This window comes from Bos javanicus, chromosome 19, assembly GCF_032452875.1.
Source record: "Bos javanicus breed banteng chromosome 19, ARS-OSU_banteng_1.0, whole genome shotgun sequence".
Taxonomy (NCBI): Eukaryota; Metazoa; Chordata; class Mammalia; order Artiodactyla; family Bovidae; genus Bos; species Bos javanicus.
The window spans coordinates 16,358,758-16,375,119 of record NC_083886.1 but is presented as its reverse complement, the minus strand read 5'-3'; the positions used below and the strand labels follow the sequence as shown (position 1 = coordinate 16,375,119).

At 48.9% G+C, this 16,362-nt stretch overlaps 1 protein-coding gene across 6 annotated transcripts in view; it reads right to left on the bottom strand.

Moving 5' to 3' along the window:
- RFFL (ring finger and FYVE like domain containing E3 ubiquitin protein ligase) overlaps positions 1-16,362 on the bottom strand; it is a 77,377-nt gene that overhangs the window by 19,463 nt on the left and 41,552 nt on the right. For all 6 annotated transcript variants that reach the window (XM_061390387.1, XM_061390390.1, XM_061390392.1 and 3 more), the window contains one exon: positions 4,562-4,749. In XM_061390387.1, coding sequence (XP_061246371.1) covers positions 4,562-4,741 — 180 coding nt within the window. In that variant the 5' untranslated portion in view covers positions 4,742-4,749. Of the gene's footprint in view, positions 1-4,561; positions 4,750-16,362 lie in introns of those variants that run through there.

Below are 16,362 nucleotides of genomic sequence, written 5' to 3'. Positions count from 1 at the left end.
GCCACTCCTTCACAGGGTTCTGGCACAAAGAGCTGGTCACCAGATCGAAGCTGCCTGGACCGGTCTCGGCCTCCCCCAGACCAGGCTCTGGGCACTTCCCGCTGGTGTGCAAGAGCTGCCTCAGTGCCTCTCCTACGGCTCCAGCAAACCACCCTCCTCGTGAAGCCATGTCCACTCCCTGAAACAGGGTCAGCCAGGCTGCTGCTTTGTTCAGAACCCTTCAGTGCCTCCCTGTGGCCTGGTGGCTACAGGCTCCTTCCTGTGGAAGCCCAACGCTGCTGCCCTCACTCCCCAGTCCCCTGCACCCTGGAACAGGCCGTGCACTCTTCCCAGGTCCAGCCTGCATCTGCTCCACCTCTGGTGCTTTTACCTCGGCCACTGGTGCCAATCAACAAGCCTCCCTCGTGACTAGAATGATCCATTTACCAACAGTGCCGGGTGACCTAATACTTAACTTATGCAACTGACTCTCGTTCGTTCTTCGTAAATGGGGGCCTCCTTAACCAGACGGTAAGCTCCCCAGGGGAACGCCCTACGTCTTGGCCCTCTCTCCACAAAGCATGACCTCTAGCTGCTAGCACGCTGCTGGGACAGAACCGGGCCCTCAGTGAAACTCTTCAGCGTTGGAAATGCCAGCCGTAGAGTGATGAAAAGTAGAAACTCTCTGATCTACTTCCTCTTTTGCAAATTCTTCTCAACAGTCCAGTCATTCATTCATTCATTTGAAAAACTGTATTGCCCACCTCCCATATCAGTCTAGACAGACACTGGGAAAAACTTGTGGGCAAAACCGACAGAATCCCTTACTCTGTACCATCTGAGAAGACAGGCAATCCACAAACACATGTATGTTGGGTAGTGAAAACCGCTATGAAGAAAATAAAGCACCTTCCCATCCCCACCCAACCATCCCTCTTTCTTCTGGGGCCGGTTCCCCCATCCATCCACTTTCTCTCTTCTGGCTGACCAACGTCAAAAATGTGCTAGATCTCCTGATTCTCCCAAGTTTGTTTGTTTTTTTAAATTGGAGGATAATTACTTCACAACACGTGACTTTTTACCGTCCCTCAGTATGAATCAGCCACAGGCATATATTTGTCTCTCCATCCTGTACCCCCGCCCTTCTACACCCCAACCCTCCAGGCTGTCACAGAGCACCAGCTTTGGCAGCCCTGAGTCACGCGTCAAACTCCCAATGCTGACCTGTTTTACATATGGTAATGTATGTTTCAATGTTATTCTCTCAGATAAGCTCCCAAGTTACCACCACTTATCTGTGCTTTCTCTCCATTTCCACTCCAGAGTATAACTGACTTTAAAAAAAACGAAAGGGGGGGTGTCAAACCTACTGCAAATTCATGCTGCTGCTTTTCTTTTTTTTTTGTCTGTGCTGCATGGCTTGCAGGATTTTAGTTCCCCAACCAGGGAGTGAATGGGAAAGTGCAGAGTCCTAACCACTGCACCACCAGGGAATTTCCCATGCTGCTTCATTCAGACAAGGGTTTTCCCTATTCCTTTCTTGCCAGTTACTTTGCCACTTCTACTGGTTGTTCCTAGCATTGCTCACAATGTAGAGATGCACGTGCTCTGACCATCCAACAGACTCCTGATGTGCTTATGGAGTCCTTGAAATGACTGATTTAGATAAGGAGGACAATTTCTTCATCTGTTAAATAGGAAGACATAACAGTAGCATGTACGTTACAGGGTGGTGTAAGGATGCAGGGACACCACGCATCTGAAATGCCTAGCTTGGTGCCAGGAACAGGACCCCACAGCCCTCCTTCCATCACCTCCGATGCTTAGTCCACCCACTGTCTCCACCCCCAGCAGCACTGAGACCGCATGGCCCCGAGTTCCTCCTGCTCTCCACCTCAGTCTCCATTTTCGGACTGAACCCCTCAGTTCACGTGTAAGAGGGGCGTCCCTGCCCACAGAGCCACAGCCACCTGGCTTTGGCAGCCTCTCCCGCTGAGTTCTAAGTGACTGGGGTAGCCGAGCAAATCACAGCAGAGCTTGGCTGTGTGCTCCCCTTCCCCGCGTGGCAGTGAGGTACAGGCAAAATGCAGCCTGCGAGGCAAACTGCCCATCCTCCAGCACCTCACAGGCACAGAGGGGTGGCTGGTCAACACTGCGAGCTGCAGAAAGTCTGACACGCTCTCTTCATGGGGAGGACTTGAGAGTCAGAGACATATGTTTGAATCCTGGCTCTGCCTTTTAATAACCATGCAGTTGTGGGGCACTACCTACGCAGAGGGGAAAGAATGAGTATCTTCATGTCTAAGAAGATATTTGTCAGGAACTTGACAGATACAGTTTCCTTTTACTGTTAAACTTTAAGCCTTAGTTTCTCATATGTAAAGTGGGAGGTCAAGGCCCCTGAAACCTACATCAAAGAATGTCCCTGGGGGTCCAATGGTTAAGACTCTGCGCTTCCAATGCAGCGAGTGCAGATTCAATCCTCAGGCAGAGAATTAAGATCCCAAATTCCATGTGGCACGGCAAAAAGAAACCCAAAACAAAAAATCTACATCATAGAGGTCCTGTGAGGATTAAATGAAACCAAAACTCTACAAATCACTTAAAATAGTCCCTGGCATACAGCAGATGGTTTAGAAAGTATTTTTTTCCTCTCAAATTTCCCATTACCGTCACTGGAACATCACCTCCTGGGCTGCACAGTTCTCATTCTGTAGAGTTTTTTCCCAGGTCAGGGCCTTCAGGCCCCCAGCGTGCTTGCCCAGACAGAGGGGAAGTGCACACCCATGCATATCATCGGCCCAGCCAGCAATCTCACTTCCTGCCCACTACTCTGGAAACCACTAACATGCATTTTAAATAATATGGCTACAGTAAATAAATAAGCTCCAGTCTTCACCTTGTCAGGGTCCTGATGTATCTGAGATGTTCCTGACACTGCCCTCAATTAAAAGAACAAGTTCATCTAGAGTCAGGCTTTTTACCACGGCATTTAATGAAGGAACAGCAAGTACCTGCTGCACCCCAAGCATCGCGCCGGGCCCCCTGAACAGCTTAGCTCACTTTATTCCCAGGACACTGTGAGATGTGATTTACATACAACTATGATGGCATCCGGTCCCATCACTTCAGGGAAATAGATGGGGAAACAGTGGAAACAGTGTCAGACTTTATTTTGGGGGGCTCCAAAATCACTGCAGATGGTGACTGCAGCCTTGAAATTAAAAGACGCCTACTCCTTGGAAGAAAAGTTGTGACCAACCTATATGGTATATTGAAAAGCAGAGACATTACTTTGTCAACAAAGGTCCGTCTAGTCAAGGCTATGGTTTTTCCAGTGGTCACATATGGATGCGAGAGTTGGACTGTGAAGAACGCTGAGTGCCGAAGAATTAATGCTTTTGAACTGTGGTGTTGGAGAAGACTCTTGAGAGTCCCTTGGACTGCAAGGAGATCCAATCAGTCCATTCTGAAGGAGATCAGCCCTGGGTGCTCTTTGGAAGGAATGATGCTAAAGATGAAATTCCAGTACTTTGGCCACCTCATGCGAAGAGTTGACTCATTGGAATAGACTCTGATGCTGGGAGGGATTGGGGGCAGGAGGAGAAGGGGACGACAGAGGATGAGATGGCTGGATGGCATCACCAACTCGATGCACATGAGTTTGAGTGAACTCCAGGAGATGGTGATGGACAGGGAGGCCTGGCGTGCTGCAATTCATGGGGTCACAAAGAGTTGGACATGACTGAGCGACTGAACTGAACTGAACTGAACTGATGATATCCCCACTTCAGAGTTGGGAAATGAATCTCAAGAGGTGAAGTCATACAGCTAGGAAGTGGCCAAGCTGCTATCTGAATTCAGATCTGCTGCTGCTGCTGCTGCTGCTGCTAAGTCGCTTCAGTCGTGTCTGACTCTTTGGGACCCCATGGACTGCAGCCTACCAGGCTCCTCTGTCCATGGGATTTTCCAGGCAAGAGTACTGAAATAGGGTGCCATCGTCTTCTCCGGAATTCAGATCTAGCTGTGTCCAAATCTCTGCCGAGATGCTTTGCTTTTGCTTGGTTAGTTTTTTTTAGGGGGGTTGTTTAGCCATACCTTGCAGCATGTTGGATCTTAGTTCCAACTCTTTGCAAGTTTCAACTTAGCTCCAACTCAGTTTGGATCTTAGTGCTGACTCTTTGCAACCCCATGGACTATACAGTCCATGGAATTCTCCAGGCCAGAATACTGGAGTGGGCAGCCATTCACTTCTCCAGGGGATCTTCACAACCCAGGAATCGAACTCAGGTCTCCCATATTGCAGGCGGATTCTTTACCAGCTGAGCCACCAGCCAGGGAAGCCCTTAGTGCCCCAACCAGGCGTCAAGCCCACGCCCCCTGCACTGGAAGCGCAGTCTTCACCACTGGACCACTAGGGACGTCCCCTGCTTAGTTAGTTCTGATACTCGTGTGGAAGGACGGGTCGGGTCTGGGTTGCCAGCTCTGCACCGGCAAAGGGAAGGGCAGGCATCAAGGAGGGAAGGCCTGCCCGAGGACCCGTGGCTACACTGGCTGAGCAGGCCCAGAAGTCGACACTCACCTTCCTGGCCATGCTTGCGAAGTGAGTCCCACACGCCTTGCAGCTTGGTTCTGAGCCCGTGGGAGAAGGGAAGGAGCTGTACCCAGGGTTGGAATAGGCCTGTGTCCTGGCTCCCTGGGGCGGTGAGGCCTCCTCAGGCTGTCCATCCAGGCAGAACCAGTTGCAGCAGGTTGCCCACATGATAAGATCTGATGCAAGGAAGAAAGGGGAGAAAGGTCAGAATTAAAAAGACACACCTCAACTGGGTTCCCACCCCCGCGGGCACAGGTGAACCGCCATATAGGTCTACACCTGCCGCCAGAGGCAAGGTGAGGACGGGCTTTCAGGGGCCACATCCGCATCTCCCCCCGGCTGCCCTTCCAGTAAAGGGCACGCACAGACAGCTGCCGCCAGGACAGGCCAGCTCGAGTGGCCGAGCCGACCTGCTACCTTTGAAAGGGTGCTGAAGTTTCTTTGGGTTTCATCTGAGATCTTTACTTCAAATAACATCTTTTGTCTTAGCAATTACACGTGGCCTGACAGCTCTGTCATTCAGGAACATAACCTTGCCCCTAGAGCTCAGGCAGAAAGAACTCTATCCTACATTTCCACACTCAGACTGACATGGGGCGGAGGGATCAGTATTTCCTTTACTTAGATGAGGCAACCCAGGCTCAAAGGAATCAACGTCATACCTAATTACAGAGAACTGAGATTCGGAAAACCCAGTTCTTCTGACCCTCAACCTAACGTTCTTTTCCCTGTATTACGGTGCTCCCTGCAGAACTCGCTGACAGCTCTTACATGTGTACCTCCGACTCGACATCAGCTTCTACCACGGCACCTGTAATACCTGCAATACTTATGCTTTTTTCTACACCTAGGCCATCCAATCTTTGAGGGCTGCTGCTGCTGCTGCTGCTAAGTCGTTTCAGTCGTGTCTGACTCTGTGCGACCCCATAGACGGAAGCCCACCAGGCTCCCCCGTCCCTGGGATTCTCCAGGCAAGAACACTGGAGTGGGTTGCCATTTCCTTCTCCAATGCATGAAAGTGAAAAGTGGAAGTGAAGTCGCTCAGTTGTGTCCGACTCTTAGCGACCCCATGGACTGCGGCCCATCAGGCTCCTCCGTCCATGGGATTTTCCAGGCAAGAGTGCTGGAGTGGGGTGCCACAGGGACCACTTATTCACATCAGTCCTGTGCACACAGCAGACGCTCCACAGATATTGGCTTCCTTGCTGAATCAGTGCCTCTGCGGACTTCTTAAGAACTTTTGGGTTATTATTCCCATTCTAAGTATCAAATATAGGAATTAGGGGCAAGGGGGTTGATGCTTTTTTTTGAGATCACCGAACAAAGAGGATCCACTCTCTCAAATGTCAGAATAAACTAAACACTACAAGGGGTTCCACTAAAATGCCAAGTGCTGCTGTGATAAAGTAAGATGTGCTGTTCTCAGTAGACTGAGGCAGTCAGGGTGACCTTGTAGGGGATACGCTCAAGGGGATAATGAATGAAACATGTAGCATATTCATAATCAGCTCACACAAAAGAATGGTACTTTCAGCTCTGCCTCCTTACTCACTGAAAGTGCCTTTGTTAGCTTGGAGTTCAAAGACCGTAGTGAGCTGGAAGAACTAAGAAGCCACTGGTTCCACCTTAGTTATTTTTTAAGAGGAAAAGAGGAAGGCCGAGCACAGTGAAGGAGCTTCCTGGTTCACGCAGATATGACCTTCAACCTCATGATTACTCCAGAGTCTTTCCAGCTTCCTAACACTGCCTCCAACACATGCATTCATTTCTGTAGGCATATCCCATTAACACCTGTCTCAGCTGCCTGCCTGTGACCCTGAGAGCAGGGACCATGACAGTCATGCAGTGCCTGGCAGATGGGCGGCTCAACCAGGACTCCTGAATGAATGAATCGCATGCAGTATTTAAAGCTTAACTAACCACACAGGCATTCTGCTTCCTGCACGTCAAAAACACATCTCTCTGGCTCACTGTCACTCGTCTCAAGACTCTCAGTTCCCAGAAAACAGGGACCTAACCTGCCTTATGAATTCACATGGTATAATGCAGCCAAGAGCAGTTAAATAAGCGAGTTATTTGTTGGCAAGAGACTGGAAGCAACAGCAGAGTATTAGCCCTTTGAAAGAGGAAGTTTGTAACTCTTCAAAAAAAAAATCACCTGTTGAGCTTCCCTGATGGCTCAGAGGTTAGAGTCCACTGGCCAGTGCTAGACAAACAGACTCAATCCCTGATCCAGGAAGATCCCACATGCCTCAGGGCAACTAAGCCTGTGCAACACAACTACTGAGCCTGTGCTCTAGAGCCTGGGAGCTGCAACCACAGCGACCTGCACACCCTAGAGCCCGGGGTCCACAAGAGAGGCCCCCGCAGAGAGAAGCCCATACAGCAACTAGAGAGCAGCCCTTGTTCGCCACAACTGCAAAAAAGCCTGCTCAGCAGTAAAGACCCAGCACAGCCAAAAATACAAATAAATACATAAAATTACTTCTTTAAAAAATATAAGAAAAAGACCTAAAAAAATCCCCAAAAAAGATGTTTATGGAAACATCTGAAACAGTGTGGAATAATACAAAGATCATAAAACCTGGAACCAGAAGACTTGGGCTATTACCTACTGCCAACAAGTCGCGGCCTTTCTGTGCTTCATTTTTCTCGTCTGGACATTCTTCAGTCCGTAAGGCACTAAATGAACCTCAGTGACTGTCACTAGCATTATAACAATGCTGTCACTGCAATCTCTCTGGGAAGGAGCAAGTAAAAAGTAAGCCTAGAGGGACTTCTCTGGTCATACAGTGGCTAAGACTCCACATTCCCAACTCAGGGGGGCCCAGGTTCAACCCCTGGCCTGGGAACTAGATCCCCCATGCCGCAATGAAGATCCAGGATCCCGTGTGTCACAACTAAAACCCGGCACAGCCAAGTAAATAAATAAAAATAAATAGTTTTTTAAAAAGTTAAACCCACTGATTTCACCACAATTACCATTTGGCTTTCCAGGCTTGTCCCAAACGTGGACAGATTTCTGACAGAGTCAGCAGGATGTGTCAATTAACAGAATGAGGTGGGGGGAGGGGAGTAGCAGAACAGCCTGGAGACAAGGCTGTGGGTGGTTCACGAAACTTGTCAGAACCTCCGCTCATTTGTGCCTGCAGCCTTTAGAGGGGCCAGTGCTTTGATCGAGCACCTGCCCTCATGGAGTTCATGTCTAATACGGGAACTAGAAATGTAAAACCAAACACTGAAATTTCAGGGTGCTTTAACAGAGGTCTGTGTAGTGCAAGGGGGTGTGTGCATGCTCAGTCGCTTCAGCAGTGTCTGACCCCATGGACTGTAGCCCACCAGGTTCCTCTGTCCATGGGGTTCTCTAGGCAAAAATACTCAAGTGAGTTGCCATGCCCTCCTCCAGGGGATCTTCCCGACCCAGCAATCAAACCCACATCTCCTGTATCTCCTGCATTGCAGGTGGATTCTTCACCCACTGAGCCACCTGGGAAGCCAGGGGGTGGGGGAGTGAGGGGAGCAGGGAAAGGGTGACAAAGATGAGAACAATGATCAGCTCCGTCCTCCGGGGTGGAGGAGTGACCAGGGAAGACAGACCCTATTGAGACAAGCTGGGACATGGGACCCTTTGTCGCAATGCCTGCACCAGGATAAACATCTCCTCGAACCACAAAATACAAAGAAAACTGTAAGGGATTAAAAATAACCTTGTGCATGTGTTGAGGCAAATTATGGGCAACAAGACACAAAAAGACCAAAGACACAACACAGCCACTTCTGAAGAGCTGGGGTCAAAAGCAGGGCACTGAGCCTGCCCTCTGCACACAATGCCACCCAACAGGCAGGCAACCACCCAGACCACCCTTCCAGCCAGCCCCAGGAGCCACCCTTCCCTGCCCACACCCACTGAAGGAAGAGCTCTACATGCCCCTCAGCAAGCAGGCAAGGTAACCTGCTGCTTGTTCTCGCTGCCTCCTGGGGCAGCAGGGGCCCTAATAAACCCTTGCTTGGATTTCTTGTCTGGTCTCTGATCAATTTCTATTAAGGAGACCAAGAACCCTGCTCAGTAACACTATTATGGGCCAGAAAGTCAAGAGCAAAAAGACTTTTCAAAAAAAACAAAAACAAAAACCAACAGCATGGACCAGGACATGAAAGAAACTACAAAATGCTCAGCTGGGTCAAAGATAAGGGTAGGGATGGACGAGAGTACAAGTAAACGCAGCCACTCAAAACCTTGTATTCCAGGACTTCCCTGGTGGCCCAGTGGTTAAAAAACTTGCCTGCCAATGCAAGGGATGCAGGTTCAGGCCCTGGTCAAGGATGATCCCACCTACCGCAGAGCAACTGGGCCCATGTGCCACGACTACTGCGCTTGCGCTCTGGAGCCCGCAAGCCCTTAACTACGGAAGCCTGCGTGCCTAGAGCCCCTGCTCCGCAACAAGAGAAGCCACCGCAATGAGAAGCCCGCGCGCACCGCAACTAGAGAGTAGCCCCCGATCTCTGCAAATAAGAGAAAGTCCACGTGCAGCAGTAAAGACCCACAGCAGCCAAAAAAAAAACCACCCACAAAACTTTGTATTCCTTGGTAAGGAGGCTGGAATTTATCCTATAGGTAGCGGGACACCATTAAAGGTTGAGGCCACACGAGGCTTTGTGATCTTACCTGTATTTTAGAGTGGCCACTACAGCAATAAGCAGTGTGGAGGACCAATCTGTGAGGGGCGGGTGGGAAGGAAGATATGAGGATACGGGCAGAAGAGAAAGGGACAGAGATCTGTGACAGACTTAGCAGGATGTGGCCATGAACCGAAGAGCTGGGGGCGGGGAGAGAGACCGGCTCTGAGTGACACAGCAGGAGCGAGAGTAGAATCCCTGATTGAGCTACAGCCCTCAGGAGGAGCACGTCTGCGGAAGGAGGGGTAGGTTAAGACTCTGAGTTTTAGTACCTGTGGGGGTCTGCGGATGTACCGCGTCCGCTGAAAATACAGGCCTGGGGATCCTCACCTACTGCAAAGTACCAAAAGCCAGAGAGGGGCAGGAAGATGGTTAGACCGTCTGGGGCAGAAGAGAGGACGGCCTGGGAGAGCTCTCAGGAACATGTGATCTAATGCGCAAGCAGCGGAGAACCAACCGGCGCAAAGGAAGGAACCATGCTCAGAGGTGGGAGAACTGGAAGACTGTCTGGAATTTCAAAAAGAAATGTTCGACGCTGGCAAATGACTCAGAGAGTAGAATGCACAGAGGAACATGATGAACCTATTTTTAGGAAACTGAGTGTGCTCCATGCCCCAGCCGTTTAGGAAGAGAGAAGCTGATGGATAACCATAGGTTGGGAAGCAAGTGAGAAGTGAGGAGTTGCCAGACTCTAAGGATAAATTTTTCTCTCTCGAAACTTTTGACAGTGAAGGGAAGAGAGAAGGCAGCAGGTCTCAAGATAAGAGAAACGCAGACGTATTCAGAGACCACAGAGGAAACCCCACAAAGACTCAAAGCTGACAGAGGAAGGGAAGGGAAGCTGGCAATAAATATGGGAACAAGGGCCATGAGGGAGAGAAAAGTGACCAAGACATGGGGGTGGATTCCCCCGGGGCAGGAGAAAGGTCACCTCTTTCCCCAGAGACTGGAGCAGAGGTGAAGACAGATGGGCTCAAAGCTAAGCTGACAGCACTAGCAAAGAGAGATGAAGAATGAAATATTTAACCACAAGAAGAAGGAAAAGGGTGGGACAAATTAGAGACTGAGACTTATATACACTATTGATACTGTGCATAAGATAGATACTTTGGCCACCTCATGCCAAAGAGCCAACTCTCTGAAAAAGACCCTGATGCTGGGAAAGAATGAGGGCAAGAGGAGAAGAGGGCAAGAGAGGATGAGATGGTTGGATGGCATCACTGACTCAATGGACATGAGTTTGAGCAAACTCAGGGAGACAGTGAAGGACAGCGAAGACTGGTGTGATGCAGTTCATGGGGTCACAAAGAGTCGCACACGACTTAGCGAACGAACAACAATAAGATAGATAACCAAGAACTTACTGTAGAGCACACAGTGCTCAATGGTGACAAAGAGGGCTTATATGTATACAGATAACTGATTCACTTTGCTGTACAGCAGAAACTAACATTGTAAAGCAACTATATACTGCAATAAAAATTAATTAAAAAAAAAAAAAGAAAGAGGTAAGGACTTGGCCACATCACGGGTAGACCCCACTGGGTAAGGTACCATTGGGAGGGAAAAGTGGAGAGGTGGCCAGCTGTGTAGTATTTCAGTTCCTGTGCTTTCACAAGTGCTTGGGAAGCACCAGAGGTGCTGGGCCCCAGGGAGTCCAAAAGTGATTTCCACAAGGTCCTTGCCCCCGTGGGGACTCTGTCCCCATCAGGCATGATATATATAGCTCAGCTCAGCTCTCTGGGTACAGTAGCTAAGAATCTTCCTTAGCTGGGAGTCAAGAGGATCTGTCTTCCTCAGCACTATTTTCATCCTCTTAACTTTGGCTCTAATCTCAACTGCCTCCTCTGAGCAGCTCTGAAAGAAAAAGCTGTCAGCCTGTCCCAGTATTTGGCTGCACTTACAAGGAACTGGTTCTATGGGAAGATGTGAAATTTGCCCCGTGGTTACTCCACAGGCCCCCATGTGTGGGTGGAGAATGTGGCCTCATTCTGGGGATGTGGACGTGTGGGCAAGGGGTCACAGGGGAAGAGACTCCAGTGCTAAAAATAACTGAGGCCGGCCCAGCCTAACAGAACAGGTTCACCAAGGTTAGCAGACAAGGCTTCGACTCTCTGTGATGTGTATTTAAATACCAAGACACATTTCTTAATGAGAGTCGTGCCAAAATGGAAAGCCATAAGCCTAAATAACAACTATGATGTTGTTGTCTACTCACTAAGTCTCATCCGACTCTGCAACCTCATGGACTGCTCTGCATGGACACCTCCCCATGGACTCTGTGACCTCGCCAGGCTCCACTGTCCATGGGATTTCCCAGACAAGAATACTGGAGTGGGTTGCCATCTCCTCCTCCGGGGAATCTTCCTGACCCAGGGATCGAACCCACTTCTTCTACATCCCAAGTGGCGCTAGTGGTAAAGAATCCGCTCGCCAATGCAGGAGATTCAAGAGATGCAGGTTTGATCCCTGGGTCAGGAAGACTCCCTGGAGGAGGAAATGGCAATCCACTACCAGTATTGTGGCCTGGAAAATTCCACAGACAGAAGACCCTGGTGGGCTGTCCACGGGGTACCAAAGAGTCAGACATGCCTGAGCACACACACACACTCCTGCGTTGGCAGGCAGATCCTTCACCGCTGAGCCATCAGGGAAGCCCAAATAACAACTATACCCAGGGTTATTTCAGGAAGGGAAAGCCAAGGTTTATCATTTTAACACTGCCAGACGAAACACTTTTCTCTGGGGAATATGTTTCATCCTTCAGCTCTCAACAGAGACACACATGTGGCATCCAATGATGTTCCTTAAGGACAGAAAGTGGAACCACCTGTGGGGTGTACAGAGAATTTTCCCCCAAAAAATTAAAGTAAAAAAGAATTCTCCCTGACTGGATACATGTACGTGGTTGGCTGAGTCCCTTCGCTGTTCACCTGGAACTAGCACAACACTGTTAATTGACTATGCTGCTGCTGCTGCTGCTAAGTCGCTTCAGTCGTGTCCGACTCTGAGCGACCCATAGACGGCAGCCCACCAGGCTTCCCATCCCTGGGATTCTCCAGGCAAGAACACTGGAGTGGGTTGCCATTTCCTTCTCCAGTTAATCGGCTATACCCCTATACAAAACAAAACGAATTCTCCCTACACTGACAACTTTGAACAATTTCCCTCTGTGAACTGCAAACTTCCTCCTGATATGCAAAGAAAATTACCATCTAACCTTTGCCAAGGGCTTTAAAATTCCTGCCCCAACTTCCCTCACCCTCTTCAGAAAAAAAATGGACTTGGCAATTTAATTTTCAAATATAGTTTGACTGCTCTCTTACTAAGTTTGTTTGAAACCTACTAGGCTCTCCTCTTCCCATTTGCCTAAAGGGTAAAAAAGGTGGAAGCTGTAGGGCTGGGGTGAATAAGTAAGTGCACCATTCCCGTAGAAGAACCCTGTGGTCTGAGGCCAGAGTGGCTAGCTGGCACATGGGGTTCTGTCAGCTTAGTAGACCAAACCCTGTTGAACAGGAAAATGACAGTACTAATAACAGGGTAAGATAAATGACCTATTCCAGGTAGGCTGAGTACAGCCACAGTTAGAGGTGAGAAGGCAGATAATGTGATTTGTCCCTGTTAAGTCCTAGAATCCGAAGTAATTTGAAAACAATCACTTCTCCAGTTGCCCGCCCACCTAACACAAATGATTTTAAGTGGGATCAGGGGTGGCCATGGACTTTCCCATGGAAGACAGAAGGGTCAGAATGTCAGCATCCTAGGAAAATCTCCAAGTCTGCAATGCAACTTCAAAACCATCTTGCTAACCCACCAAAATCCAAGTCACTACACTTGAGGTCCCCAAGGTTCTCATCCAGTTTCTTCAGAGTTTAGTTAACTGCTCTGTGAGCCAAGGTACTTCTGCAAAAACAGGCTTTATCCCGATACACAGACAGCAACATCTTGGAATTAAGATACAGTGAACCCGCTGTATGTTGTCACCACTGTTTAGTCACTAAGTCGTGTACAGCTCTTTGCGACTCCACAGACGTATCCCGCAAGGCTTCTCTGTCCATGGGGTTTCCCAGGCAACAGGACTAGAGTGGGTCTTCATTTCCTCCTCCAGGGGATTTTCCTGACCCAGGGATTGAACCCGTGTCTCCTGAACTGACAGGCAGATTCTTTACCGCTGAACCACCAGGAAGCCCTCTCGAACGCACTATATAAGACATTGTAAAAATCCTTTGAAAAAAACCTAATTAAAATGCCCCCGTCCTCAAAGAAGTATTTTTTATTTTTTTTAATACATACTTTTCTGACATGGATTCCCTGGTTGCTCAGATGGTAAAGAATCCACCTGCGATGCAGGAGACAGGGGTTCGATCCCTGGGTCAGGAAGATCCCCCAGAGAAGGAAATGGCAAGCCACTCCAGTATTCTTGCCTGGAGAATGCCATGGACAGAGGAGCCTGGCGGGCTACAGTCAACGGGGTCGCAGAGAGTCGGACACATCTAAGCAACCAACACTTTCACTTTCAGACACAGCAAATGAGAAAATGGCTAGTTGCAAGCCTTACAGAATCATCTCCGGTTTTTTGAGGGTGGTTTGCTTGCCATCACTACCATATTGCTAGAATTGTCAAAAGCATCTATGCGATTAAGTGTAGAAAGGAAAGTACCCCCATGTTCTGCATCATTAATATAGAATGGGCTTTGTTTCATCTGTATATCATCCTTAAAAAGCAATTAATATACAACCGCAATGACTTTGAAAGAAAATGCTACAAAAAACCTATCAATATGGCTTAGCCATGCCTCTTAGAAATAACTGTAGAAGTAATTACATGTTCTAAGAAGTAAAGAAGAAAGCACCATTCTCCCCTGGAGGAATACGTCTCATCTCCAGCCACTGAGCTCGGGTAGGCAGCACCTGGTGTTATCTCATGGTCCTCACAAGAGTCTGGCAAGGTAGGTTAGCTAGTCCCATTTTCAGGTAAGAAAACCAAGGTTCAGAGAACATAAGTAACTTGCTTACCTAAAGGTCATACCCAGAAGGTAGTAAAGCCAGAACGTGAACCTAAGTTGCTTAGACCCTAAAGCCCACACTCTGTAAATCACAAGAAAAGTGTTCTCAATTCCACCCCACCCCTGCAAAAAAAAAAAAAAATTCAGGGCTTCCTTGGTGGCTCAGGAAAAGAGGTAAAGACTCCCTCCACCTGCCAACGCAGGAGACAGAGGTTCGATCCCTGGTCTGGGAAGATGCCACATGCCAAGGAGCAACTAAGCCCGTGCACGACAGCTACTGAGCCTGTGCTCTAGAGCCCAGGAGGCGCAACTACTGAGGCCCCCGAGCCCTAGAGCCTGTGCTCGCAGCAAGAGAAGCCACCGCGATGAGAAGCCTGCACACCACTAGAGAGAAGCCCACTTTTTCCAGAGAAACCACTGCAACTAAAGAAAAGTCCGCACAGTAATGACCCAGCACAGCCATAAATAAATAAACTTAAAAACAGTCTGTCTGCCCTGCCGCCCGTTCCCCTCTGAGCTCCTGGTTTCTAACTCTACCAGAGATTTCGCATTGGCATATGGGCACTGTCCAGGACCTCTCAGTTCAAAAAACTCTTCCCTGTCTTAAATACAGGTTACAACCACAGAGTGTTACCACCAAACACCCACCGGAATGGCTGAAATGGAAACGACAGACACTAGCAAGTGTTGACAAGGATACAGAGTGACTGGAACTCTAACACTGCTGGCAGAAAAGTGAACTGGCAGCACCCCTTGGGAAACACACATATTTACACACATGGAGCTTTGCAATTCCACTTCCAGGTATACACCCAACGGAAACGTGTTTCTTAAAAGAAGTATACAAGAATGTTTGTAGCAGTACTGTTGTAAGAGCCTCAAGCTGTAATTCAATACAGGCAAGCCTTTCGGTTCCTCAGGGACACCAGGCTCGCTCCTGCCTTGGGGTGCCCACACTTGCTCCCCCGCTGCTGCTACTCTTCTTCCCAACCTCAGTCTCTGCTCAGATGGCACCTGTTTGGAGGCATCCTCACCGAGGCGTCCTCCTCAGTCACCCACTTGCTCGGTGCCCTTTCGGTTTCCTTCAGGAGAATGATCATACTCTGTAGTTACATCTGTCTGTTTACAGTGTAAACTCCAAAGGCAGGAACCTCATCTGTCTTCACGTCTCTATCCACGTCACTAGCACAGGGCTTTTATAGCAGGCCCCCAAATAACTTGCAGAATGAACAAATGGAGAAATAGTCCATACTTTATCAATACAGCCTGAGAGACAAGGACTAGTTATCTCTCCTAGGGGCCCAAAGCATCTTGGCAATGTTTATAGTGATATAAGGTGACTACAACAAAGTCCTTTATCAAAAACAAAGGTAGCTTTTGGACTTCCCTGGTGGCTCAGCTGGTAAAGAATCCACCCACACTGCAGGAGACCTGGGTTCTATCCCTGGGTTGGGAAGATCCCCTGGAGAAGGGAACAGCTACCCACTCAGTATTCTGGCCTGGAGAATTCCATAGACTGTAGACCCCATAGTCCATGGGGTCGCAAAGAGTCGGACACAACACAGCAACTTTCACTCTCATGGGACTTCCCTGGCAGTCCAGTGGTTAAGAGACCACACTTCCACTGCAGGGGGCACGGGTTCAATCCCTGCTCGAGGAACTAGATACCACATGCTGCACGGTGTGGCAAAGAAACTAAAAAGCAAAAAAGAAACAGGACTTCCCTGGTGGATGCACTGGATAAGAATCCACCTGCCAGTGCAGGGGAGATGGGTTAGATCTCTGGTCCATGAAGATTCCACAGCCTCAGAGCAACCAAGCCTGTACACCACAACTACTAAAGCCCGCGTGCCTAGAGCCTGTGCTTCTCAATAAGAGAAGCCACTGAGATGAGAAGCCCATGCACACAGCTGGAGAGTCGTCCCTGCTCTCTGCAACTAGAGGAAGCCCGAGTGTAGCAATGAAGACCCAGTGTAACCAAAAAATAAGTATTTTTTCTTAAAAAAGAAACAACAACAAAAAGGTAGCTTGCCTTGGACAAGCTCCGTAAGTTTTCTGAGTCCGTTTTCTCACCTGTATGAGATGGGTAACACCTCCCCTGCTGGT